Source organism: Oncorhynchus keta, chromosome 18 (assembly GCF_023373465.1).
Source record: "Oncorhynchus keta strain PuntledgeMale-10-30-2019 chromosome 18, Oket_V2, whole genome shotgun sequence".
Taxonomy (NCBI): Eukaryota; Metazoa; Chordata; class Actinopteri; order Salmoniformes; family Salmonidae; genus Oncorhynchus; species Oncorhynchus keta.
The window spans coordinates 32391423-32417558 of record NC_068438.1 but is presented as its reverse complement, the minus strand read 5'-3'; the positions used below and the strand labels follow the sequence as shown (position 1 = coordinate 32417558).

Sequence of the window (26136 nt, the reverse complement as noted above, 5' to 3'; positions counted from 1 at the left end):
ATTTGAACACATTGAACTCTAAATGGCCTTGCATGAGAGGAGCGTGGACACATGTCTCTCCCCCAGGCCATTCTACACAGGGAAGTAGAAAAGAGAAACTATTGATTTCCAGTGTGCTTTTATGTGATTGCCTTAGCTGTGTTCTGTTTGTGTTTTGGTCAATTTTTTTCTTCTCTTTCATTCGTTGCCTGTCCTTATACAGGGAGGCCGGGGCTTCTGTGGTGATTGGACGTACATCCATAGAATACACAGTGCTTGTGATTCATTAATGTCTTGGAGTAGACTAAAGACCATAACACAGACTAAACTGGGTAACTACCACAAGGGATAGTTCACACAAATGACAAAATGGCACATTGGTTTCCTTACCCTGTAAGCAGTCTATGGACAAAGTCTGACAGCAATTCTTGCTTTGGTTTAGTTTTCCTGGCTCTGTTTCTACATGCTAATGTTTTAGCATTTGTGGCACAAATCCCATTCAAATCATCAGATTGATAATATACATTTTTGAGCATCATGTCCAAAACATCCAAAAGTATCTAAAATTGATTATGAAGCTCAACAAAGTCATATATAGATGATTTGAACATGAAAAATGTAAAAACAAATATCAGTCCCATGACTTGTATTTTTGCCACAAATGCTAAAATGTTAGCGGGTGCCAACAATGCCAGGGAAAGCAAAGCATGGATTGGTCATACCTTGTAATTTGGGTAGACTATCTCATAAGGGAAACCTTATACATTATAAGATAAACATTTGTGAAAGATTTTTGGAATCTGTGTGGGTTGCTGGACAGGTAGGAGGACTGACAATAGTGAAGGTGAACAGTTGGTCAGGTGACCGAGGAATGGATGAGACTGAGGCAGGAATTCCTTTAACCATAAAGGGGTATATTTACTGAGTAGTTTGTGGTTGATTCATGGACGCACAGAATGTCTGGATTAGACGGATTTGAGGGAGAGAAAGCAGCGAGGTCGGGCTGTGGCGATTTCCTCCTTTTAATGAGTTGAGATCTGTCAGACATTTCCACCTGACCTAATTAAAGAGCCCCTGGCCCTGCTGAGCAAGTGGCCATTAATTAAAGGATGATTCCACCAACTCCATGGGCCTTTGCTACAAATTGTCTTCTGCAATTCTCTGCATTCACAACAACAGATCTTATCAAGACAAACACATTGGCACAATCATGACATTGTTAATTGAAAATGAAAAGTGTAGCCAGGTAGCACATGGACTCACACTAGCTTATATCTATAAAGTCTACCATCTGCATAGAAACTGAGTCTAGCATCTGCATAGAAACTGAATCTACCATCTGCATAGAAACTGATTTAGAAAAATATATCATCAATCATTAGGATTACTTTTAGCAACTGTTGCCATGTCTACAAAGAAGGATTTATAACTGGGAATAAAAAGCTACTTTATCTTACCCAGGAACATCCTTCCATCCATCCATCTCTCTATCCTTCCATCCATCAATCTCTCTATCCCTCCATCCATCCATCCATCTCTCTATCCTTCCATCAATCTCTCTATCCTTCCATCCATCAATCTCTCTATCCTTCCATCCATCCATCTCTCTATCCTTCCATCCATCAATCTCTCTATCCCTCCATCCATCCATCTCTCTATCCTTCCATCAATCTCTCTATCCTTCCATCCATCAATCTCTTTATCCTTCCATCCATCAATCTCTCTATCCCTCCATCCATCCATCTCTCTATCCTTCCATCAATCTCTCTATCCCTCCATCCATCCATCTCTCTATCCTTCCATCAATCTCTCTATCCTTCCATCCATCAATCTCTCTATCCCTCCATCCATCCATCCATCTATCTCTCTATCCTTCCATCCATCAATCTCTCTATCCTTCCATCCATCAATCTCTCTATCCCTCCATCCATCCATCTCCATCCATCAATCTCTCTATCCCTCCATCCATCATCTCCATCAATCTCTATCCTTCCATCCAATCTCTCTATCCTTCCATCCATCAATCTCTCTATCCCTCCATCCATCCATCTATCTCTCCATCCTTCCATCCATCAATCTCTCTATCCTTCCATCCATCCATCTCTCTATCCTTCCATCAATCTCTCTATCCCTCCATCCATCCATCTCTCTATCCTTCCATCCATCAATCTCTCTATCCCTCCATCCATCCATCTCTCTATCCTTCCATCCATCCATCTCTCTATCCCTCCATCCATCCATCTCTCTATCCCTCCATCCATCCATCCATCTCTCTTTCCCTCCATCCATCCATCTCTCCACCCCTCCATCCATCCATCTCTCTAACCCTCCATCCACCCATCTCTCTATCCCTCCATCCATCCATCTCTCTATCCCTCCATCTTTCCCACGGAGTCCTGTATAATAGTGGTCTCAGTGGGAGAAACATCTGCAGTGTTGTGTTTATACTGATTGGCTGTTTGATTGCTGTTAGCTCTCTGTAATTGGCTGACAGTATGTGATGGAGTAGTGGTAACATGCCTGTTTAACTGATTGACATTTCCTGCTGTTGTCTGGGAGTTGGGTGGTGGTGGTCTATTATGGACTGTTGGCTAGAGGTTGGGTCTGTTATGGACTGTTGGCTAGAGGTTGGGTCTGTTAATGACTGTTGGCTAGAGGTTGGGTCTGTTATGGACTGTTGGCTAGAGGTTGGGTCTGTTATGGACTGTTGGCTAGAGGTTGGGTCTATTATGGACTGTTGGCTAGAGGTTGGGGTACTGTTGGCTAGAGGTTGGGTCTGTTATGGACTAGAGGTTGGGTCTGTTATGGACTGTTGGGTTGGCTAGATTATGGACTGTTGGCTAGAGGTTGGGTCTGTTATGTACTGTTGGCTAGAGGTTGGGTCTATTATGGACTATTGACTAGAGGTTGGGTCTGTTATGGACTGTTGGCTAGAGGTTGGGTCTATTATGGACTGTTGGCTAGAGGTTGGGTCTATTATGGACTGTTGACTAGAGGTTGGGTCTGTTATGGACTGTTGGCTAGAGGTTGGGTCTGTTATGGACTGTTGGCTAGAGGTTGGGTCTGTTATGGACTGTTGGCTAGAGGTTGGGTCTGTTATGGACTGTTGGCTAGAGGTTGGGTGGTATGGTCTGTTATGGACTGTTGGCTAGAGGTTGGGTCTGTTATGGACTGTTGGCTAGAGGTTGGGTCTATTATGGACTGTTGACTAGAGGTTGGGTCTGTTATGTACTGTTGGCTAGAGGTTGGGTGGTGGTCTGTTATGGACTGTTGGCTAGAGGTTGGGTCTATTATGGACTGTTGGCTAGAGGTTGGGTCTGTTATGTACTGTTGGCTAGAGGTTGGGTCTATTATGGACTGTTGACTAGAGGTTGGGTCTGTTATGGACTGTTGGCTAGAGGTTGGGTCTATTATGGACTGTTGGCTAGAGGTTGGGTCTATTATGGACTGTTGACTAGAGGTTGGGTCTGTTATGGACTGTTGGCTAGAGGTTGGGTGGTGGTCTGTTATGGACTGTTGGCTAGAGGTTGGGTCTGTTATGGACTGGTGGTCTGTTATGGACTGTTGGCTAGAGGTGGGGTCTGTTATGGACTGTTGGCTAGAGGTTGGGTGGGTCTGTTATGGACTGTTGGCTAGAGGTTGGGGTCTATTATGGACTGTTGGCTAGAGGTTCTGTTATGGACTGTTGGCTAGAGGTTGGGTCTGTTATGGACTGTTGGCTAGAGGTTGGGTCTGGTCTGTTATGGACTGTTGGCTAGAGGTTGGGTCTGTTATGGACTGTTGACTAGAGGAGGTTGGGTGGTGGTCTGTCTGTTATGGACTGTTGGCTAGAGGTTGGGTCTGTTATGGACTGTTGGCTAGAGGTTGGGTGGTGGTCTGTTATGGACTGTTGGCTAGAGGTTGGGTCTGTTATGGACTGTTGGCTAGAGGTTGGGTGGTGGTCTGTTATGGACTGTTGGCTAGAGGTTGGGTCTGTTATGGGCTGTTGGCTAGAGGTTGGGTGGTGGTCTGTTATGGACTGTTGGCTAGAGGTTGGGTGGTGGTCTGTTATGGACTGTTGGCTAGAGGTTGGGTCTGTTATGGACTGTTGGCTAGAGGTTGGGTCTGTTATGGGCTGTTGGCTAGAGGTTGGGTGGTGGTCTGTTATGGACTGTTGGCTAGAGGTTGGGTCTGTTATGGACTGTTGGCTAGAGGTTGGGTGGTGGTCTGTTATGGGCTGTTGGCTAGAGGTTGGGTGGTGTTCTGTTATGGGCTGTTGGGTGGTGGTCTGTATGGACTGTTGGCTTTGGGTGGACTTTTGGTAGAGGTTGGGTATGGAGGCTGGTGGTCTGTTATGGGCTGTTGGCTAGAGGTTGGGTCTGTTATGGGCTGTTGGCTAGAGGTTGGGTGGTGGTCTGTTATGGACTGTTGGCTAGAGTTTGGGTGGTGGTCTGTTATGGGCTGTTGGCTTGAGGTTGGGTCTGTTATGGACTGTTGGCTAGAGGTTGGGTGGTGGTCTGTTATGGGCTGTTGGCTAGAGGTTGGGTCTGTTATGGGCTGTTGGCTACAGCTTGGGTGGTGACGGGGTGTGTGTGTTGTTTTGAACCTGTTCCTGTGTCTATGCTGAGTTATTGATGTGTATCCTGCTTGTTTTTTGTGACTAACTATATTGACAAAGGGGAAGTGGGTGTTTTGTGACTAACTATATTGACAAAGGGGAAGTGGGTGTTTTGTGACTAACAATAGTGACATAGGGGAAGTGGGTGTTTGGGGCCTCACACACTGTCGGCACTCCTAAACACCCAACCTGCCCCTGAGCAGTCAGAGTCAAACAGTCCTGATTTGTTTAGTGTACTGCCTGTAGAGAAGAGATTAAGGCTCATGGTCTGATGCACAACAAATAGCTATTAGGTACACATTATAAAACTTATTCGGGTCCAGAATGCAGCAGTTCAGCCATATTGTGTTGTGGACTGGAGCTGTGTGATGAGTACAGTTGTGTTTCCTCAGACTCACAGAGCAGAGAGTGTGTTCTGTGTTCTCTCTCAGTCAGAGAGACAGTGGTTTCTCTCTGTCAATCAGAGAGACAGTGGGATCTCTCTGTCAGTCAGAGAGACAGTGGTTTCTCTCTGTCAATCAGAGAGACAGTGGGTTCTCTCTGTCAGTCAGAGAGACAGTGGTTTCAATTCAATTCAATTCAATTCAAGGGCTTTATTGGCATGGGAAACATGTGTTAACATTGCCAAAGCAAGTGAGGTAGATAATATATAAAGTGAATATATGAAGTGAAAACCAATAAAAATTAACAGTAAACATTACACATACAGAAGTTTCAAAACAATAAAGACATTACAAATGTCATATTATATATATATATATATACAGTGTTTTAACAATGTACAAATGGTTAAAGGACACAAGATAAAATAAATAAGCATAAATATGGGTTGTATTTACAATGGTGTTTGTTCTTCACTGGTTGCCCTTTTCTCGTGGCAACAGGTCACAAATCTTGCTGCTGTGATGGCACACTGTGGAATTTCACCCAATAGATATGGGAGTTTATCAAAATTGGATTTGTTTTCGAATTCTTTGTGGATCTGTGTAATCTGAGGGAAATATGTCTCTCTAATATGGTCATACATTGGGCAGGAGGTTAGGAAGTGCAGCTCAGTTTCCACCTCATTATGTGGGCAGTGAGCACATAGCCTGTCTTCTCTTGAGAGCCATGTCTGCCTACGGCGGCCTTTCTCAATAGCAAGGCTATGCTCACTGAGTCTGTACATAGTCAAAGCTTTCCTTAATTTTGGGTCAGTCACAGTGGTCAGGTATTCTGCCACTGTGTACTCTCTGTTTAGGGCCAAATAGCATTCTAGTTTGCTCTGTTTTTTTGTTAATTCTTTCCAATTTGTCAAGTAATTATCTTTTTGTTTTCTCATGATTTGGTTGGGTCTAATTGTGCTGTTGTCCTGGGGCTCTGTAGGGTGTGTTTGTGTTTGTGAACAGAGCCCCAGGACCAGCTTGCTTAGGGGACTCTTCTCCAGGTTCATCACTCTGTAGGTGATGGCTTTGTTATGGAAGGTTTGGGAATCGCTTCCTTTTAGGTGGTTATAGAATTTAACGTCTCTTTTCTGTAATTTGATAATTAGTGGGTATCGGCCTAATTCTGCTCTGCATGCATTATTTGGTGTTCTACGTTGTTCACGGAGGATATTTTAGCAGAATTCTGCGTGCAGAGTCTCAATTTGGTGTTTGTCCCATTTTGTGAAGTCTTGGTTGGTAAGCGGACCCCAGACCTCACAACCATAAAGGGCAATGGGCTCTATGACTGATTCAAGTATTTTTAGCCAAATCCTAATTGGTATGTTGAAATTTATGTTCCTTTTGATGGCATAGAATGCCCTTCTTGCCTTGTCTCTCAGATTGTTCACAGCTTTGTGGAAGTTACCTGTGGCGCTGATGTTTAGGCCAAGGTATGTATAGTTTTTGTGTGCTCTAGGGCAACAGTGTCTAGATGGAATTTGTATTTGTGGTCCTGGTGACTGGACCTATTTTGGAACACCATTATTTTGGGATTTACTGTCAGGGCCCAGGTCTGACAGAATCTGTGCAGAAGATCTAGGTGCTGCTGTAGGCCCTCCTTGGTTGGTGACAGAAGCACCAGATCATCAGCAAACAGCAGACATTTGACTTCGGATTCTAGCAGGGGGAGGCCGGGTGTTGCAGACTTTTCTAGTGCCCGCGCCAATTCGTTGATATATATGTTGAAGAGGGTGGGGCTTAAGCTGCATCCCTGTCTAACCCCACGGCCCTGTGTGAAGAAATGTGTGTGTTTTTTTCTCCAATTTTAACCACACACTTGTTGTTTGTGTACATGGATTTTATAATGTCGTATGTTTTACCCCCAACACCACTTTCCATCAGTTTGTATAGCAGACCCTCATGCCAAATTGAGTCGAAGGCTTTTTTGAAATCAACAAAGCATGAGAGGACTTTGCCTTTGTTTTGGTTTGTTTGGTTGTCAATTAGGGTGTGCAGGGTGAATACACGGTCTGTTGTACGGTAATTTGGTAAAAAGCCAACTGTCAGTCAGAGAGACAGTGGTTTCTCTCTGTCAGTCAGAGAGACAGTGGTTCCTCTCTGTCAGTCAGAGAGACAGTGGGTTCTCTCTGTCAGTCAGAGAGACAGTGGGTTCTCTCTGTCAGTCAGGGAGACAGTGGATTCTCTCTGTCAGTCAGAGAGACAATGGGTTCTCTCTGTCAGTCAGAGAGACAGTGGGTTCTCTCTGTCAGTCAGAGAGACAGTGGGTTCTCTCTGTCAGTCAGAGAGACAGTGGGTTCTCTCTGTCAGTCAGAGAGACAGTGGGATGACATTAACTCCCTCAGAGTAGCCTTTATGTAATTAAGGGTGAAAGGACAAGGTTGAGCTAATCATGTCTGAGTCCCCCCTCTGTGCTCGTGGAGAAGAGTATTTTTAATTAAAATCTCCTGTACACACACACACACACACACACACACACACACACACACACACACACACACACACACACACACACACACACACACACACACACACACACACACACACACACACACACACACACACCCAGACACACACACATACACACACACACCCAGAATCTCACGCCACTCTGGTTTCTCCAGCTCCGGCTCTAGCCTGAACACACAAACTAGATTAGAATGAGTTCTTCAGAAACGGACAGACAGCTTCTCTTCTAGTGTGAGTTTTTTTCATTCCTCGTCTGACTAATTTCATGAAGAGCATAATTACAGTGTTTTCAATTTGGCCTCAACTCTGGAGCTCTGTGGCTGACAGTCTTTCTCTGCCCTGCAGCTGAGAGGGCCGGGGGAGGAGAGGTGTGAGAGAAATATGTGTGTAAAGTGCAGAGGAGGTTGTGGGGCAATCAAGAGCCAATCGGTGTGTGTGATGGGGTACAGGGAGAGAGCAGAGATAAGGTAGGGCCTTATACATAACTAGGTAATTAGATGCAAAATCTGAATTCTATAAAGAACCGCTAGCCTACAGTAACTAACCACACAATTTCAATAAACCCATTACTGATATTATTATATTATTATTATGTTATTACTGTTGGTATAAACTTGTTATTATCTCTGTAAGCTGCTCAACTGCTGTAATACTGCACGTACTAGTGCCAGTCAGTTAATGTATAATTACAGTTCTAAAACGTTTGAGTAACATTGATTTTGTATGATTTGATTAGATAGCTGTCTATCCTGCGGTGTGTTCAAACAGTTGGAGGATGAAAGTTAGAGCGAGGGTTCTGGCATCACCACTGTGTGTGTGTGTGTGTGTGTGTGTGTGTGTGTGTGTGTGTGTGTGTGTGTGTGTGTGTGTGTGTGTGTGTGTGTGTGTGTGTGTGTGCCACTATCCAGCTGTGTGTGTGTGCGTGCTTTGACCCATTTTTGTTGTGATCCGGTTCGTCTTATCAGGGATGCTCTGTCAGGTCTGATAATGACTGGGGACCCCTAGAGTATTTTGGCCCTCAAGTTACAGAAACACACACCACCACTGGTACTACTGATAAAACTGCAGTTAGTCCCCTTGATATAATTTCTTAGCTCGGCTGACTTAGTGCCCCTCTGTAGAACTTAAACCATGACGTCTAGTTCCTGCTCCTTCTCACTGCCATCTACTCATAATGTGTCATTCATCTACATCCATTAGATTAAAACGTGACCCTGCCCAGTCTCTCCTTGAAGACTGCCAGGCCGTTGCCTGGGTTTTTCTAATCATAAATCTATCTCATAAAAGGCTAATGTGACACGGAGACACATATTTAGCAAACAATTTAGCACAGCAAATAGGGTGGCGAGCCCCACAGCTCTGCCAAGTGCCCCCCACATCTGTTCCTGGTAACCATACTGCTGCTGAGCCGAAGCCGAGCCGGGGCCATCGGTTCAAACCTAATCTGTCCTTCAGAAAGGCTCTCCTCTGGTGGGGGATCTGATATCAGCCTGGAGGTGTGAAAAGCAGCTAGCAGCCCAGCGCGAGGCCATGTCTTTATTCATTCAACTTTGAAAAAGAGGAGGTTTGCCATGACAGTCAACGCTGGTCACCTTGACCCCTCTGCTCCCTGAGCTAAAATGTAATCACGAATTGGGTGTTGCGGTTCCTTGTCCTGCCAAGCACTGAGGTGGAAGAGTTGAGCATATCTTTAATTATACCGTAATAATGGGAAACTTCTTCACTTGGCTGTGCCCTTACAACAAAAGATTGCAGTTATGAAATTGCAGTAAAAGTGCAGTAAGTGCAGTCGACTGTGATATTTTGGACTCAGTAATTGCAGAATAACTGCAGTGTACTGCAGTTGAACTGCAGTTATACTGTACTGAAACTGCAGTTACAATACAAAATTACTGAAGTAAATAGTATTTTGGTCACAGTATTTGAAGGTGTCCTGCAGTTATAGTGGACTCTGACTGCAATCTTTTTTTATAAGGGTGTATATTAGGTTTATTTTTCCTACCACAGTGATGGATTTTTTATTTGGCCATTTTGTGGTGGCAAGGCAACCTCGCCAATCGAGACTGTTACGTCCTCTCTCGCCTCATCACACACCATTTGCTTTGATGCTATTTTATGATTATTTTCCCAAGCTGAACGCTTCTATGCCTCTGCATTTATTTCTGATACGTTATTCTTCAGGTAATACAAAGGGGCCGTCTTAAACAATCTACTGAGTATCTCTCCCTCCTTCTCTCTCTCTCTCCCTCTCTCTCTCTCCCTCTCTGTCCCTCTCTGTCTCTCTCCCTCTCTCTCCCTCCTTCACTCTCTCCCCCTCTCTCTCTCTGTCTCTGTCACACTCTCTCTCTCTCTCTCTCTCTCTCTCTCTCTCTCTCTCTCTCTCTCTCTCTCTCTCTCTCTCCCTCTCTCCCTCTCTCTCCCTCCTTCTCTCTCTCCCTCTATGTCTCTCTCTCTCTCCCTCTCTCTCTCTCTCCCTCTCTCTCCCTCTCTCTCTCTCTCCCTCTCTCTCCCTCTCTCTCTCTCTCTCTCTCTCTCTCTCTCTCTCTCTCCCTCTCTCTCTCTCTATCTCTCCCTCTCTCTCTCTCTCTCTCTCTCTCTCTCCCTCCTTCTCTCCCTCTCTCTCTCCCCTCTCTCTCCCTCCTTCTCTCCCTCTCTCTCTCTCACTCTCTCTTCTCACTCTCTCCCTCCTTCTCTCTCTCCCTCTCTCTCTCCCTCCTTATCTCCTCTCTCTCTCTCCCTCTCTCTCCCTCCTCCTCTCCCTCTATCTCTCTCCCTCTCTCCCTCTCTCCATCCTTCTCTCCCTCTCTCTCTCCCTCCTTCTCTCCCTCTCTCACTCTCCCTCTCTCCCCCTCCTTCTCTCCCTCTCTCTCTCACACACTCTCTCTCTCTCTCTCTCCCTCTCTCTCTCTCACACACACTCTCTCCTCCCTCCCTCCCTCCCTCCCTCCCTCCCTCCCTCCCTCCCTCCCTCCCTCCCTCCCTCCCTCCCTCCCTCCCTCCCTCCCTCCCTCCCTCCCTCTCCATCTCCTCTCTCTCTCTCTCTCTCTCTCTCTCTCTCTCTCTCTCTCTCTCTCTCTCTCTCTCTCTCTCTCAGTCACTCTCTCTCTCACTCACTCACTCTCTCTTTCTCTCTCTCTCCCTCTCTCACCCTCTCCCTCTCCCCATCTCTCCCTCTCTCTCTCCCTCCTTCTCTCCCTCTCTCTCTCTCCCTCTCTCCCCCTCCTTCTCTCCCTCTCTCTCTCCCTCTCGCTCCCTCCTCCTCTCCCTCTCTCTCTCTCCCTCTCTCTCCCTCCTTCTCTCCCTTTATATCTCGCTCTCTCCCTCTCTCTCCCTCCTTCTCTCCCTCTCTCTCTCTCCCTCTCTCTCTCCCTCCTCCTCTCCCTCTCTCTCTCTCCCTCTCTCTCCCTCTCTCTCCCTCCTTCTCTCACTTTCTCTCTCTCTCTCTCTCCATCTCCCTCCCTTCCTTCCTTCCTTCCTTCCTTCCTTCCTTCCTTCCTTCCTTCCTTCCTTCCTTCCTTCCTTCCTTCCTTCCTTCCTCCCTCCCTCCCTCCCTCCCTCCCTCCCTCCCTCCCTCCCTCCTCTCCATCTCACTCTCTTTCTCTCTCTCTGTATCCCCCTCCCTCTCTCTCCCTCCTTTTCTCCATCTCCCTCCCTCCCTCCTCTCCATCTCACTCACTCCCTCTCTCTCACTCTCTCTCTCTCTCTCTCTCTCTCTCTCTCTCTCTCTCTCTCTCTCTCTCTCTCTCTCTCTCTCTCTCTCTCTCTCTCACTCACTCACTCATTCACTCACTCACTCACTCTCTCTCTCTCTCTCTCTCTCTCTCTCACTCCACTGTGGACAAATTGTCATTTCAACACTCCCACTGTAGAAAGAGATGGGATAATGTTTGACCGGGATGAAAGAGAAGAGAAAGGGAAGGAGGGGAAAATAAAGTTGCTCTTATCACAACTGGCCAGCAGCGATGTGCACACAAAGCTCTGGCGGAATCCAATTTATTCCTTCCTGTTAGTTTAAATGATTATCGGCGCAATTAGCCGTCTCAGGTCAGACTTTAAAGCTCGTGCTAAGTGATTTCCTCAAATCCCCCAGTAAGACGCTGGCCAGCGCCACGCTTCTAAAGCACTCGCTTCGTCAAATCCAAAACAGACTCCACCTTATCCGACCTGCTCATAAATGTCAGACGACTTGTTTTGGTCTGCCTCATTGTTTAGCTTTGTAAATGAATGTTCTGTTCCTTCCTTGTCTCTCAGACAAAACATGGTGACTGAGAGGCAGTGTTTCTTTTTTATCAAGCTTTTAGTTACTAAATTGGTGATTGTTTGTATGGTCTGGAGTGACAACGCGGGATGGGAGTGAGCCGCAGACTGGGGAGGTTGGTTTGTCCTTGGCATTTTTTACTTTAACGGTCAAGTGGAAATCAAGTGGTAGTAAATACACAGTCCCTCACCTCTCTCCCCTCCTCTCCCTCTCTCTCTCTCTCTCCAGGGGAGATCTGTGCGTTTAAGATACATGGTCTGGAGGCTCCGTTCGAGGCAGTGGTGCTGAATGGGACATCTGGTGAGGGCCAGCTGAGAGCCAGAGGCCCGGTGGACTGTGAGCTGCAAAAGGAGTACACCTTTATCATCCAGGCCCATGACTGTGGAGCAGGACCTGGGGGCACCGGGGGGAAGAAGTCACACAAGTGAGTTTATGAGGCAGGATGTATTTTTGTCTGTTGGTCTTTATGAAGCATGTGAATTCAATAGCAGGCTCCCTGCAACACTGCACTCTGAAGCCAAGCCTACTGTGATCAAATAACATTTGATTACTGTAAGTAACAGAAGTGCATGTCATTCTGGCTACAAAAGGTCTTAGGGATATGCCACTTTCTCCTTGACCCCCTTCACCTCAGTGTCTGATCCTGGCTGACCCCTGTAGTGTTTCAGCAGTGTAGGATGAAAACAGCCAGTATATTATTTTAAAGTGGTGCACTGATGAAAATGATTCACCACACTTACAGGAGCACCTATGAGCTGAGGATTCTTCTGCTTTCCCCACGGTCTCTTATGACTGTCATTTCCACTCTGTGTGTGTCTCTCCTCACTCTCTCTCTGCTTACACCTCTCACCTTCCTCAGCGGGAGCTCACACAGAAAACGAGTGTCTCCTTCACACACACAAACACACGCACCAGGCCTGTAATTATAGCAGCAGGTGTGTGTAAAGGTACGGTACACATTGTCCCGGGTGGTATTTTTCAGGTTATCCCTGCATCCCTGATTGTGGGACGTATGAAGAAACACAACTAAACGTAGACATACATTCTATGACACAGGTTCTTTGTTAGCACCCAGGGATGACGGTCTTAGCTTTAATAGCCTGTTCTTCGCAGGCGTTCCTTAGCTTTAATAGCCTGTTCTTCGCAGGTGTTCCTTAGCTTTAATAGCCTGTTCTTCGCAGGTGTTCCTTAGCTTTAATAGCCTGTTCTTCGCAGGTGTTCCTTAGCTTTAATAGCCTGTTCTTCGCAGGTGTTCCTTAGCTTTAATAGCCTGTTCTTCGCAGGTGTTCCTTAGCTTTAATAGCCTGTTCTTCGCAGGTGTTCCTTAGCTTTAATAGCCTGTTCTTCGCAGGTGTTCCTTAGCTTTAATAGCCTGTTCTTCGCAGGCGTTCCTTAGCTTTAATAGCCTGTTGTTCGCAGGCGTTCCTTAGCTTTAATAGCCTGTTGTTTGCAGGTGTTCCTTAGCTTTAATAGCCTGTTGTTCGCAGGCGTTCCTTAGCTTTAATAGCCTGTTGTTCGCAGGTGTTCCTTAGCTTTAATAGCCTGTTGTTCGCAGGCGTTCCTTAGCTTTAATAGCCTGTTGTTCGCAGGTGTTCCTTAGCTTTAATAGCCTGTTGTTCGCAGGCGTTCCTTAGCTTTAATAGCCTGTTGTTCGCAGGTGTTCCTTAGCTTTAATAGCCTGTTGTTCGCAGGTGTTCCTTAGCTTTAATAGCCTGTTCTTCGCAGGTGTTCCTTAGCTTTAATAGCCTGTTCTTCGCAGGTGTTCCTTAGCTTTAATAGCCTGTTGTTCGCAGGTGTTCCTTAGCTTTAATAGCCTGTTCTTCGCAGGTGTTCCTTAGTTTTAATAGCATGTTGTTCGACATGCGTTCCTTAGCTTTAATAGCCTGTTGTTCGCAGGCGTTCCTTAGTTTTAATAGCATGTTGTTCGCATGCGTTCCTTAGCTTTAATAGCCTGTTGTTCGCAGGTGTTCCTTAGCTTTAATAGCCTGTTCTTCGCAGGTGTTCCTTAGTTTTAATAGCATGTTGTTCGCATGCGTTCCTTAGCTTTAATAGCCTGTTGTTCGCAGGCGTTCCTTAGTTTTAATAGCATGTTGTTCGCATGCGTTCCTTAGCTTTAATAGCCTGTTGTTCGCAGGCGTTCCTTAGCTTTAATAGCATGTTGTTCGCATGCGTTCCTTAGCTTTAATAGCCTGTTCTTCGCAGGTGTTCCTTAGCTTTAATAGCCTGTTGTTCGCAGGTGTTCCTTAGTTTTAATAGCATGTTGTTCGCAGGCGTTCCTTAGTTTTAATAGCATGTTGTTCGCATGCGTTCCTTAGCTTTAATAGCCTGTTCTTCGCAGGTGTTCCTTAGCTTTAATAGCCTGTTGTTCTTAGGCGTTCCTTAGCTTTAATAGCCTGTTGTTCGCAGGTGTTCCTTAGTTTTAATAGCATGTTGTTCGCATGCGTTCCTTAGCTTTAATAGCCTGTTCTTCGCAGGTGTTCCTTAGCTTTAATAGCCTGTTGTTCGCAGGTGTTCCTTAGTTTTAATAGCATGTTGTTCGCAGGCGTTCCTTAGTTTTAATAGCATGTTGTTCGCATGCGTTCCTTAGCTTTAATAGCCTGTTGTTCGCAGGCGTTCCTTAGCTTTAATAGCCTGTTGTTCGCATGCGTTCCTTAGCTTTAATAGCCTGTTGTTCGCAGGCGTTCCTTAGTTTTAATAGCATGTTGTTCGCATGCGTTCCTTAGCTTTAATAGCCTGTTGTTCGCAGGCGTTCCTTAGCTTTAATAGCCTGTTGTTCGCAGGCGTTCCTTAGCTTTAATAGCCTGTTGTTCGCAGGCGTTCCTTAGCTTTAATAGCCTGTTCTTCGCAGGTGTTCCTTAGCTTTAATAGCCTGTTGTTCGCAGGTGTTCCTTAGCTTTAATAGCCTGTTGTTCGCATGCGTTCCTTAGCTTTAATAGCCTGTTGTTCGCAGGTGTTCCTTAGCTTTAATAGCCTGTTCTTCGCAGGTGTTCCTTAGCTTTAATAGCCTGTTCTTCGCAGGTGTTCCTTAGCTTTAATAGCCTGTTGTTCGCAGGTGTTCCTTAGCTTTAATAGCCTGTTCTTCGCAGGTGTTCCTTAGTTTTAATAGCATGTTGTTCGACATGCGTTCCTTAGCTTTAATAGCCTGTTGTTCGCAGGCGTTCCTTAGTTTTAATAGCATGTTGTTCGCATGCGTTCCTTAGCTTTAATAGCCTGTTGTTGGCAGGTGTTCCTTAGCTTTAATAGCCTGTTCTTCGCAGGTGTTCCTTAGTTTTAATAGCATGTTGTTCGCATGCGTTCCTTAGCTTTAATAGCCTGTTGTTCGCAGGCGTTCCTTAGTTTTAATAGCATGTTGTTCGCATGCGTTCCTTAGCTTTAATAGCCTGTTGTTCGCAGGCGTTCCTTAGCTTTAATAGCATGTTGTTCGCATGCGTTCCTTAGCTTTAATAGCCTGTTCTTCGCAGGTGTTCCTTAGCTTTAATAGCCTGTTGTTCGCAGGTGTTCCTTAGTTTTAATAGCATGTTGTTCGCAGGCGTTCCTTAGTTTTAATAGCATGTTGTTCGCATGCGTTCCTTAGCTTTAATAGCCTGTTCTTCGCAGGTGTTCCTTAGCTTTAATAGCCTGTTGTTCTTAGGCGTTCCTTAGCTTTAATAGCCTGTTGTTCGCAGGTGTTCCTTAGTTTTAATAGCATGTTGTTCGCATGCGTTCCTTAGCTTTAATAGCCTGTTCTTCGCAGGTGTTCCTTAGCTTTAATAGCCTGTTGTTCGCAGGTGTTCCTTAGTTTTAATAGCATGTTGTTCGCAGGCGTTCCTTAGTTTTAATAGCATGTTGTTCGCATGCGTTCCTTAGCTTTAATAGCCTGTTGTTCGCAGGCGTTCCTTAGCTTTAATAGCCTGTTGTTCGCATGCGTTCCTTAGCTTTAATAGCCTGTTGTTCGCAGGCGTTCCTTAGTTTTAATAGCATGTTGTTCGCATGCGTTCCTTAGCTTTAATAGCCTGTTGTTCGCAGGCGTTCCTTAGCTTTAATAGCCTGTTGTTTGCAGGCGTTCCTTAGCTTTAATAGCCTGTTGTTCGCAGGCGTTCCTTAGCTTTAATAGCCTGTTCTTCGCAGGTGTTCCTTAGCTTTAATAGCCTGTTGTTCGCAGGTGTTCCTTAGCTTTAATAGCCTGTTGTTCGCATGCGTTCCTTAGCTTTAATAGCCTGTTGTTCGCAGGCGTTCCTTAGCTTTAATAGCCTGTTGTTCGCAGGCGTTCCTTAGCTTTAATAGCCTGTTCTTCGCAGGTGTTCCTTAGCTTTAATAGCCTGTTGTTCGCAGGTGTTCCTTAGCTTTAATAGCCTGTTGTTCGCAGGCGTTCCTTAGCTTTAATAGCCTGTTGTTCGCAGGTGTTCCTTAGCTTTAATAGCCTGTTGTTCGCAGGCGTTCCTTAGCTTTAATAGCCTGTTCTTCGCAGGTGTTCCTTAGCTTTAATAGCCTGTTGTTCGCAGGTGTTCCTTAGCTTTAATAGCCTGTTGTTCGCAGGTGTTCCTTAGCTTTAATAGCCTGTTGTTCGCAGGCGTTCCTTAGCTTTAATAGCCTGTTGTTCGCAGGCGTTCCTTAGCTTTAATAGCCTGTTGTTCGCAGGTGTTCCTTAGCTTTAATAGCCTGTTGTTCGCAGGCGTTCCTTAGCTTTAATAGCCTGTTCTTCGCAGGTGTTCCTTAGCTTTAATAGCCTGTTGTTCGCAGGCGTTCCTTAGCTTTAATAGCCTGTTGTTCGCAGGCGTTCCTTAGTTTTAATAGCCTGTTGTTCGCAGGCGTTCCTTAGCTTTAATAGCCTGTTGTTCGCAGGCGTTCCTTAGCTTTAATAGCCTGTTGTTCTTAGGCGTTCCTTAGCTTTAATAGCCTGTTGTTCGCAGGCGTTCCTTAGCTTTAATAGCCTGTTGTTCGCAGGCGTTCCTTAGCTTTAATAGCCTGTTGTTCGCAGGTGTTCCTTAGCTTTAATAGCCTGTTGTTCGCAGGCGTTCCTTAGCTTAAATAGCCTGTTGTTCGCAGGCGTTCCTTAGCTTTAATAGCCTGTTGTTCGCAGGCGTTCCTTAGCTTTAATAGCCTGTTGTTCGCAGGTGTTCCTTAGCTTTAATAGCCTGTTGTTCGCAGGTGTTCCTTAGCTCTAATAGCCTGTTGTTCGCATGTGTTCCTTAGCTTTAATAGCCTGTTGTTCGCAGGCGTTCCTAAGCTTTAATAGCCTGTTGTTCGCAGGCGTTCCTTAGCTTTAATAGCCTGTTGTTCGCAGGCGTTCCTTCGCTTCAATAGCCTGTTGTTCGCATGCGTTCCTTAGCTTTAATAGCCTGTTGTTCGCAGGCGTTCCTTAGCTTTAATAGCCTGTTGTTCGCAGGCGTTCCTTAGCTTTAATAGCCTGTTGTTCGCAGGTGTTCCTTAGCTTTAATAGCCTGTTGTTCGCAGGTGTTCCTTAGCTTTAATAGCCTGTTCTTCGCAGGTGTTCCTTAGCTTTAATAGCCTGTTGTTCGCAGGTGTTCCTTAGTTTTAATAGCCTGTTGTTCGCAGGCGTTCCTTAGCTTTAATAGCCTGTTGTTCGCAGGTGTTCCTTAGCTTTAATAGCCTGTTGTTCGCAGGTGTTCCTTAGTTTTAATAGCCTGTTGTTCGCAGGTGTTCCTTAGCTTTAATAGCCTGTTGTTCGCAGGTGTTCCTTAGCTTTAATAGCCTGTTCTTCGCAGGTGTTCCTTAGCTTTAATAGCCTGTTCTTCGCAGGTGTTCCTTAGCTTTAATAGCCTGTTGTTCGCAGGTGTTCCTTAGCTTTAATAGCCTGTTCTTCGCAGGTGTTCCTTAGTTTTAATAGCATGTTGTTCGCATGCGTTCCTTAGCTTTAATAGCCTGTTGTTCGCAGGCGTTCCTTAGTTTTAATAGCATGTTGTTCGCATGCGTTCCTTAGCTTTAATAGCCTGTTGTTCGCAGGTGTTCCTTAGCTTTAATAGCCTGTTCTTCGCAGGTGTTCCTTAGTTTTAATAGCATGTTGTTCGCATGCGTTCCTTAGCTTTAATAGCCTGTTGTTCGCAGGCGTTCCTTAGTTTTAATAGCATGTTGTTCGCATGCGTTCCTTAGCTTTAATAGCCTGTTGTTCGCAGGTGTTCCTTAGCTTTAATAGCCTGTTCTTCGCAGGTGTTCCTTAGTTTTAATAGCATGTTGTTCGCATGCGTTCCTTAGCTTTAATAGCCTGTTGTTCGCAGGTGTTCCTTAGCTTTAATAGCCTGTTGTTCGCAGGCGTTCCTTAGTTTTAATAGCCTGTTGTTCGCATGCGTTCCTTAGCTTTAATAGCCTGTTGTTCGCAGGCGTTCCTTAGTTTTAATAGCATGTTGTTCGCATGCGTTCCTTAGCTTTAATAGCCTGTTGTTCGCAGGCGTTCCTTAGCTTTAATAGCCTGTTGTTTGCAGGCGTTCCTTAGCTTTAATAGCCTGTTGTTCGCAGGTGTTCCTTAGCTTTAATAGCCTGTTGTTCGCATGCGTTCCTTAGCTTTAATAGCCTGTTGTTCGCAGGCGTTCCTTAGCTTTAATAGCCTGTTGTTCGCAGGCGTTCCTTAGCTTTAATAGCCTGTTCTTCGCAGGTGTTCCTTAGCTTTAATAGCCTGTTGTTCGCAGGTGTTCCTTAGCTTTAATAGCCTGTTGTTCGCAGGCGTTCCTTAGCTTTAATAGCCTGTTGTTCGCAGGTGTTCCTTAGCTTTAATAGCCTGTTGTTCGCAGGCGTTCCTTAGCTTTAATAGCCTGTTCTTCGCAGGTGTTCCTTAGCTTTAATAGCCTGTTGTTCGCAGGTGTTCCTTAGCTTTAATAGCCTGTTGTTCGCAGGTGTTCCTTAGCTTTAATAGCCTGTTGTTCGCAGGCGTTCCTTAGCTTTAATAGCCTGTTGTTCGCAGGCGTTCCTTAGCTTTAATAGCCTGTTGTTCGCAGGTGTTCCTTAGCTTTAATAGCCTGTTGTTCGCAGGCGTTCCTTAGCTTTAATAGCCTGTTCTTCGCAGGTGTTCCTTAGCTTTAATAGCCTGTTGTTCGCAGGCGTTCCTTAGCTTTAATAGCCTGTTGTTCGCAGGCGTTCCTTAGTTTTAATAGCCTGTTGTTCGCAGGCGTTCCTTAGCTTTAATAGCCTGTTGTTCGCAGGCGTTCCTTAGCTTTAATAGCCTGTTGTTCTTAGGCGTTCCTTAGCTTTAATAGCCTGTTGTTCGCAGGCGTTCCTTAGCTTTAATAGCCTGTTGTTCGCAGGCGTTCCTTAGCTTTAATAGCCTGTTGTTCGCAGGTGTTCCTTAGCTTTAATAGCCTGTTGTTCGCAGGCGTTCCTTAGCTTAAATAGCCTGTTGTTCGCAGGCGTTCCTTAGCTTTAATAGCCTGTTGTTCGCAGGCGTTCCTTAGCTTTAATAGCCTGTTGTTCGCAGGTGTTCCTTAGCTTTAATAGCCTGTTGTTCGCAGGTGTTCCTTAGCTCTAATAGCCTGTTGTTCGCATGTGTTCCTTAGCTTTAATAGCCTGTTGTTCGCAGGCGTTCCTAAGCTTTAATAGCCTGTTGTTCGCAGGCGTTCCTTAGCTTTAATAGCCTGTTGTTCGCAGGCGTTCCTTCGCTTCAATAGCCTGTTGTTCGCATGCGTTCCTTAGCTTTAATAGCCTGTTGTTCGCAGGCGTTCCTTAGCTTTAATAGCCTGTTGTTCGCAGGCGTTCCTTAGCTTTAATAGCCTGTTGTTCGCAGGTGTTCCTTAGCTTTAATAGCCTGTTGTTCGCAGGTGTTCCTTAGCTTTAATAGCCTGTTCTTCGCAGGTGTTCCTTAGCTTTAATAGCCTGTTGTTCGCAGGTGTTCCTTAGTTTTAATAGCCTGTTGTTCGCAGGCGTTCCTTAGCTTTAATAGCCTGTTGTTCGCAGGTGTTCCTTAGCTTTAATAGCCTGTTGTTCGCAGGTGTTCCTTAGTTTTAATAGCCTGTTGTTCGCAGGTGTTCCTTAGCTTTAATAGCCTGTTGTTCGCAGGTGTTCCTTAGCTTTAATAGCCTGTTCTTCGCAGGTGTTCCTTAGCTTTAATAGACTGTTCTTCGCAGGTGTTCCTTAGCTTTAATAGCCTGTTGTTCGCAGGTGTTCCTTAGCTTTAATAGCCTGTTCTTCGCAGGTGTTCCTTAGTTTTAATAGCATGTTGTTCGCATGCGTTCCTTAGCTTTAATAGCCTGTTGTTCGCAGGCGTTCCTTAGTTTTAATAGCATGTTGTTCGCATGCGTTCCTTAGCTTTAATAGCCTGTTGTTCGCAGGTGTTCCTTAGCTTTAATAGCCTGTTCTTCGCAGGTGTTCCTTAGTTTTAATAGCATGTTGTTCGCATGCGTTCCTTAGCTTTAATAGCCTGTTGTTCGCAGGCGTTCCTTAGTTTTAATAGCATGTTGTTCGCATGCGTTCCTTAGCTTTAATAGCCTGTTGTTCGCAGGTGTTCCTTAGCTTTAATAGCCTGTTCTTCGCAGGTGTTCCTTAGTTTTAATAGCATGTTGTTCGCATGCGTTCCTTAGCTTTAATAGCCTGTTGTTCGCAGGTGTTCCTTAGCTTTAATAGCCTGTTGTTCGCAGGCGTTCCTTAGTTTTAATAGCATGTTGTTCGCATGCGTTCCTTAGCTTTAATAGCCTGTTGTTCGCAGGCGTTCCTTAGTTTTAATAGCATGTTGTTCGCATGCGTTCCTTAGCTTTAATAGCCTGTTGTTCGCAGGTGTTCCTTAGCTTTAATAGCCTGTTCTTCGCAGGTGTTCCTTAGTTTTAATAGCATGTTGTTCGCATGCGTTCCTTAGCTTTAATAGCCTGTTGTTCGCAGGCGTTCCTTAGTTTTAATAGCATGTTGTTCGCATGCGTTCCTTAGCTTTAATAGCCTGTTGTTCGCAGGCGTTCCTTAGCTTTAATAGCATGTTGTTCGCATGCGTTCCTTAGCTTTAATAGCCTGTTCTTCGCAGGTGTTCCTTAGCTTTAATAGCATGTTGTTCGCAGGCGTTCCTTAGTTTTAATAGCATGTTGTTCGCATGCGTTCCTTAGCTTTAATAGCCTGTTCTTCGCAGGTGTTCCTTAGCTTTAATAGCCTGTTGTTCGCAGGTGTTCCTTAGCTTTAATAGCCTGTTGTTCGCAGGTGTTCCTTAGTTTTAATAGCATGTTGTTCGCATGCGTTCCTTAGCTTTAATAGCCTGTTCTTCGCAGGTGTTCCTTAGCTTTAATAGCCTGTTGTTCGCAGGTGTTCCTTAGTTTTAATAGCATGTTGTTCGCAGGCGTTCCTTAGTTTTAATAGCATGTTGTTCGCATGCGTTCCTTAGCTTTAATAGCCTGTTGTTCGCAGGCGTTCCTTAGCTTTAATAGCCTGTTGTTCGCATGCATTCCTTAGCTTTAATAGCCTGTTGTTCGCAGGCGTTCCTTAGTTTTAATAGCATGTTGTTCGCATGCGTTCCTTAGCTTTAATAGCCTGTTGTTCGCAGGCGTTCCTTAGCTTTAATAGCCTGTTCTTCGCAGGTGTTCCTTAGCTTTAATAGCCTGTTGTTCGCAGGTGTTCCTTAGCTTTAATAGCCTGTTGTTCGCAGGTGTTCCTTAGTTTTAATAGCATGTTGTTCGCATGCGTTCCTTAGCTTTAATAGCCTGTTCTTCGCAGGTGTTCCTTAGCTTTAATAGCCTGTTGTTCGCAGGTGTTCCTTAGTTTTAATAGCATGTTGTTCGCAGGCGTTCCTTAGTTTTAATAGCATGTTGTTCGCATGCGTTCCTTAGCTTTAATAGCCTGTTGTTCGCAGGCGTTCCTTAGCTTTAATAGCCTGTTGTTCGCATGCATTCCTTAGCTTTAATAGCCTGTTGTTCGCAGGCGTTCCTTAGTTTTAATAGCATGTTGTTCGCATGCGTTCCTTAGCTTTAATAGCCTGTTGTTCGCAGGCGTTCCTTAGCTTTAATAGCCTGTTGTTCGCAGGCGTTCCTTAGCTTTAATAGCCTGTTGTTCGCAGGCGTTCCTTAGCTTTAATAGCCTGTTCTTCGCAGGTGTTCCTTAGCTTTAATAGCCTGTTGTTCGCAGGTGTTCCTTAGCTTTAATAGCCTGTTGTTCGCATGCGTTCCTTAGCTTTAATAGCCTGTTGTTCGCAGGCGTTCCTTAGCTTTAATAGCCTGTTGTTCGCAGGCGTTCCTTAGCTTTAATAGCCTGTTCTTCGCAGGTGTTCCTTAGCTTTAATAGCCTGTTGTTCGCAGGTGTTCCTTAGCTTTAATAGCCTGTTGTTCGCAGGCGTTCCTTAGCTTTAATAGCCTGTTGTTCGCAGGTGTTCCTTAGCTTTAATAGCCTGTTGTTCGCAGGCGTTCCTTAGCTTTAATAGCCTGTTCTTCGCAGGTGTTCCTTAGTTTTAATAGCATGTTGTTCGCATGCGTTCCTTAGCTTTAATAGCCTGTTCTTCGCAGGTGTTCCTTAGCTTTAATAGCCTGTTGTTCGCAGGTGTTCCTTAGTTTTAATAGCATGTTGTTCGCAGGCGTTCCTTAGTTTTAATAGCATGTTGTTCGCATGCGTTCCTTAGCTTTAATAGCCTGTTGTTCGCAGGCGTTCCTTAGCTTTAATAGCCTGTTGTTCGCATGCGTTCCTTAGCTTTAATAGCCTGTTGTTCGCAGGCGTTCCTTTGTTTTAATAGCATGTTGTTCGCATGCGTTCCTTAGCTTTAATAGCCTGTTGTTCGCAGGCGTTCCTTAGCTTTAATAGCCTGTTGTTCGCAGGCGTTCCTTAGCTTTAATAGCCTGTTGTTCGCAGGCGTTCCTTAGCTTTAATAGCCTGTTCTTCGCAGGTGTTCCTTAGCTTTAATAGCCTGTTGTTCGCAGGTGTTCCTTAGCTTTAATAGCCTGTTGTTCGCATGCGTTCCTTAGCTTTAATAGCCTGTTGTTCGCAGGCGTTCCTTAGCTTTAATAGCCTGTTGTTCGCAGGCGTTCCTTAGCTTTAATAGCCTGTTCTTCGCAGGTGTTCCTTAGCTTTAATAGCCTGTTGTTCGCAGGTGTTCCTTAGCTTTAATAGCCTGTTGTTCGCAGGCGTTCCTTAGCTTTAATAGCCTGTTGTTCGCAGGCGTTCCTTAGCTTTAATAGCCTGTTGTTCGCAGGCGTTCCTTAGCTTTAATAGCCTGTTCTTCGCAGGTGTTCCTTAGCTTTAATAGCCTGTTGTTCGCAGGTGTTCCTTAGCTTTAATAGCCTGTTGTTCGCAGGTGTTCCTTAGCTTTAATAGCCTGTTGTTCGCAGGCGTTTCTTAGCTTTAATAGCCTGTTGTTCGCAGGCGTTCCTTAGCTTTAATAGCCTGTTGTTCGCAGGCGTTCCTTAGCTTTAATAGCCTGTTGTTCGCAGGCGTTCCTTAGCTTTAATAGCCTGTTCTTCGCAGGTGTTCCTTAGCTTTAATAGCCTGTTGTTCGCAGGCGTTCCTTAGCTTTAATAGCCTGTTGTTCGCAGGCGTTCCTTAGTTTTAATAGCCTGTTGTTCGCAGGCGTTCCTTAGCTTTAATAGCCTGTTGTTCGCAGGCGTTCCTTAGCTTTAATAGCCTGTTGTTCTTAGGCGTTCCTTAGCTTTAATAGCCTGTTGTTCGCAGGTGTTCCTTAGCTTTAATAGCCTGTTGTTCGCAGGCGTTCCTTAGCTTTAATAGCCTGTTGTTCGCAGGTGTTCCTTAGCTTTAATAGCCTGTTGTTCGCAGGCGTTCCTTAGCTTTAATAGCCTGTTGTTCGCAGGCGTTCCTTAGCTTTAATAGCCTGTTGTTCGCAGGTGTTCCTTAGCTTTAATAGCCTGTTGTTCGCAGGTGTTCCTTAGCTTTAATAGCCTGTTGTTCGCAGGTGTTCCTTAGCTCTAATAGCCTGTTGTTCGCAGGTGTTCCTTAGCTTTAATAGCCTGTTGTTCGCAGGCGTTCCTAAGCTTTAATAGCCTGTTGTTCGCAGGCGTTCCTTAGCTTTAATAGCCTGTTGTTCGCAGGCGTTCCTTCGCTTCAATAGCCTGTTGTTCGCATGCGTTCCTTAGCTTTAATAGCCTGTTGTTCGCAGGCTTTCCTTAGCTTTAATAGCCTGTTGTTCGCAGGCGTTCCTTAGCTTTAATAGCCTGTTGTTCGCAGGTGTTCCTTAGCTTTAATAGCCTGTTGTTCGCAGGTGTTCCTTAGCTTTAATAGCCTGTTCTTCGCAGGTGTTCCTTAGCTTTAATAGCCTGTTGTTCGCAGGTGTTCCTTAGTTTTAATAGCCTGTTGTTCGCAGGCGTTCCTTAGCTTTAATAGCCTGTTGTTCGCAGGTGTTCCTTAGCTTTAATAGCCTGTTGTTCGCAGGTGTTCCTTAGTTTTAATAGCCTGTTGTTCGCAGGTGTTCCTTAGCTTTAATAGCCTGTTGTTCGCAGGCGTTCCTTAGCTTTAATAGCCTGTTGTTCGCAGGCGTTCCTTAGCTTTAATAGCCTGTTGTTCGCAGGCGTTCCTTAGCTTTAATAGCCTGTTGTTCGCAGGTGTTCCTTAGCTTTAATAGCCTGTTGTTCGCAGGCGTTCCTTAGCTTTAATAGCCTGTTGTTCGCAGGCGTTCCTTAGCTTTAATAGCCTGTTCTTCGCAGGTGTTCCTTAGCTTTAATAGCCTGTTGTTCGCAGGTGTTCCTTAGCTTTAATAGCCTGTTGTTCGCAGGTGTTCCTTAGCTCTAATAGCCTGTTGTTCGCAGGTGTTCCTTAGCTTTAATAGCCTGTTGTTCGCAGGCGTTCCTTAGCTCTAATAGCCTGTTGTTCGCAGGTGTTCCTTAGCTTTAATAGCCTGTTGTTCGCAGGCGTTCCTTAGCTTTAATAGCCTGTTGTTCGCAGGTGTTCCTTAGCTTTAATAGCCTGTTGTTCGCAGGCGTTCCTTAGCTCTAATAGCCTGTTGTTCGCAGGTGTTCCTTAGCTTTAATAGCCTGTTGTTCGCAGGCGTTCCTTAGCTTTAATAGCCTGTTGTTCGCAGGCGTTCCTTAGCTTTAATAGCCTGTTGTTCGCAGGTGTTCCTTAGCTCTAATAGCCTGTTGTTCGCAGGTGTTCCTTAGCTTTAATAGCCTGTTGTTCGCAGGTGTTCCTTAGCTTTAATAGCCTGTTGTTCGCAGGCGTTCCTTAGCTCTAATAGCCTGTTGTTCGCAGGCGTTCCTTAGCTTTAATAGCCTGTTGTTCGCAGGTGTTCCTTAGCTTTAATAGCCTGTTGTTCGCAGGCGTTCCTTAGCTTTAATAGCCTGTTGTTCGCAGGTGTTCCTTAGCTTTAATAGCCTGTTGTTCGCAGGCGTTCCTTAGCTTTAATAGCCTGTTGTTCGCAGGTGTTCCTTAGCTTTAATAGCCTGTTGTTCGCAGGCGTTCCTTAGCTTTAATAGCCTGTTGTTCGCAGGTGTTCCTTAGCTTTAATAGCCTGTTGTTCGCAGGCGTTCCTTAGCTTTAATAGCCTGTTGTTCGCAGGTGTTCCTTAGCTTTAATAGCCTGTTCTTCGCAGGCGTTCCTTAGCTTTAATAGCCTGTTGTTCGCAGGCGTTCCTTAGCTTTAATAGCCTGTTGTTCGCAGGCGTTCCTTAGCTTTAATAGCCTGTTGTTCGCAGGCGTTCCTTAGCTTTAATAGCCTGTTGTTCGCAGGCGTTCCTTAGCTTTAATAGCCTGTTGTTCGCAGGTGTTCCTTAGCTTTAATAGCCTGTTGTTCGCAGGCGTTCCTTAGCTTTAATAGCCTGTTGTTCGCAGGCGTTCCTTAGCTTTAATAGCCTGTTGTTCGCAGGCGTTCCTTAGCTTTAATAGCCTGTTGTTCGCAGGCGTTCCTTCTGCTGTCTGAGTCCCGGAGGAGCAGTCTGGCCTTTTCAGGGATCCAGACGAGCGGAGAGGAGAGCGTCAGTGAGCGCGACTCTCACATTTAGAGGAGAAAAACAATCCCTGCCTATGGCTCAGCCCAAATTACACATGACATGTCAGCTCTGGAGAAGAGATCAGGCCATAGGATCAGAAATGACACAGGGGCCGTCAAGCTCTCGTCAAGTTTTCTCTCTCTCTCTCTCTCTCTCTCTCTCTCTCTCTCTCTCTCTCTCTCTCTCTCTCTGTCTCTCTCTCTGTCTCTCTCTGTCTGTCTTAGTCTCTCTCTCTCTGTCTCTCTCTCTGTCTCTCTGTCTTAGTCTCTCTCTCTCTCTCTCTCTGTCTCAGTCTCTCTCTCTATCTCTCTCTCTCTGTCTCTCTCTCTCTGTCTCTCTCTGTCTCTCTCTCTCTCTCTCAATTCAATTAAATTCAATTCAAGGCCTTTATTGACATGGGAAACGTGTTAACATTGCCAAAGCAATATATATATATATATATACAGTGTTTTAACAATGTACAAATGGTTAAAGGACACAAGATAAAATAAATAAGCATAAATATGGGTTGTATTTACAATGGTGTGTGTTCTTCACTGGTTGCCCTTTTCTTGTGGTAACAGGTCACACATCTTGCTGCTGTGATGGCACA

The 26136-nt window shown here is 45.3% G+C and overlaps 1 protein-coding gene across 1 annotated transcript in view; it reads left to right on the top strand.

Annotated features, from left to right (window-relative positions):
• The window catches only part of LOC118396889 (calsyntenin-2-like), a 365777-nt gene that overhangs the window by 77372 nt on the left and 262269 nt on the right, over positions 1-26136 (top strand). Inside the window, exon 2 of the mRNA XM_052467906.1 lies at positions 11954-12149. Coding sequence (XP_052323866.1) covers positions 11954-12149 — 196 coding nt within the window. The remainder of the gene's footprint in view (positions 1-11953; positions 12150-26136) is intronic.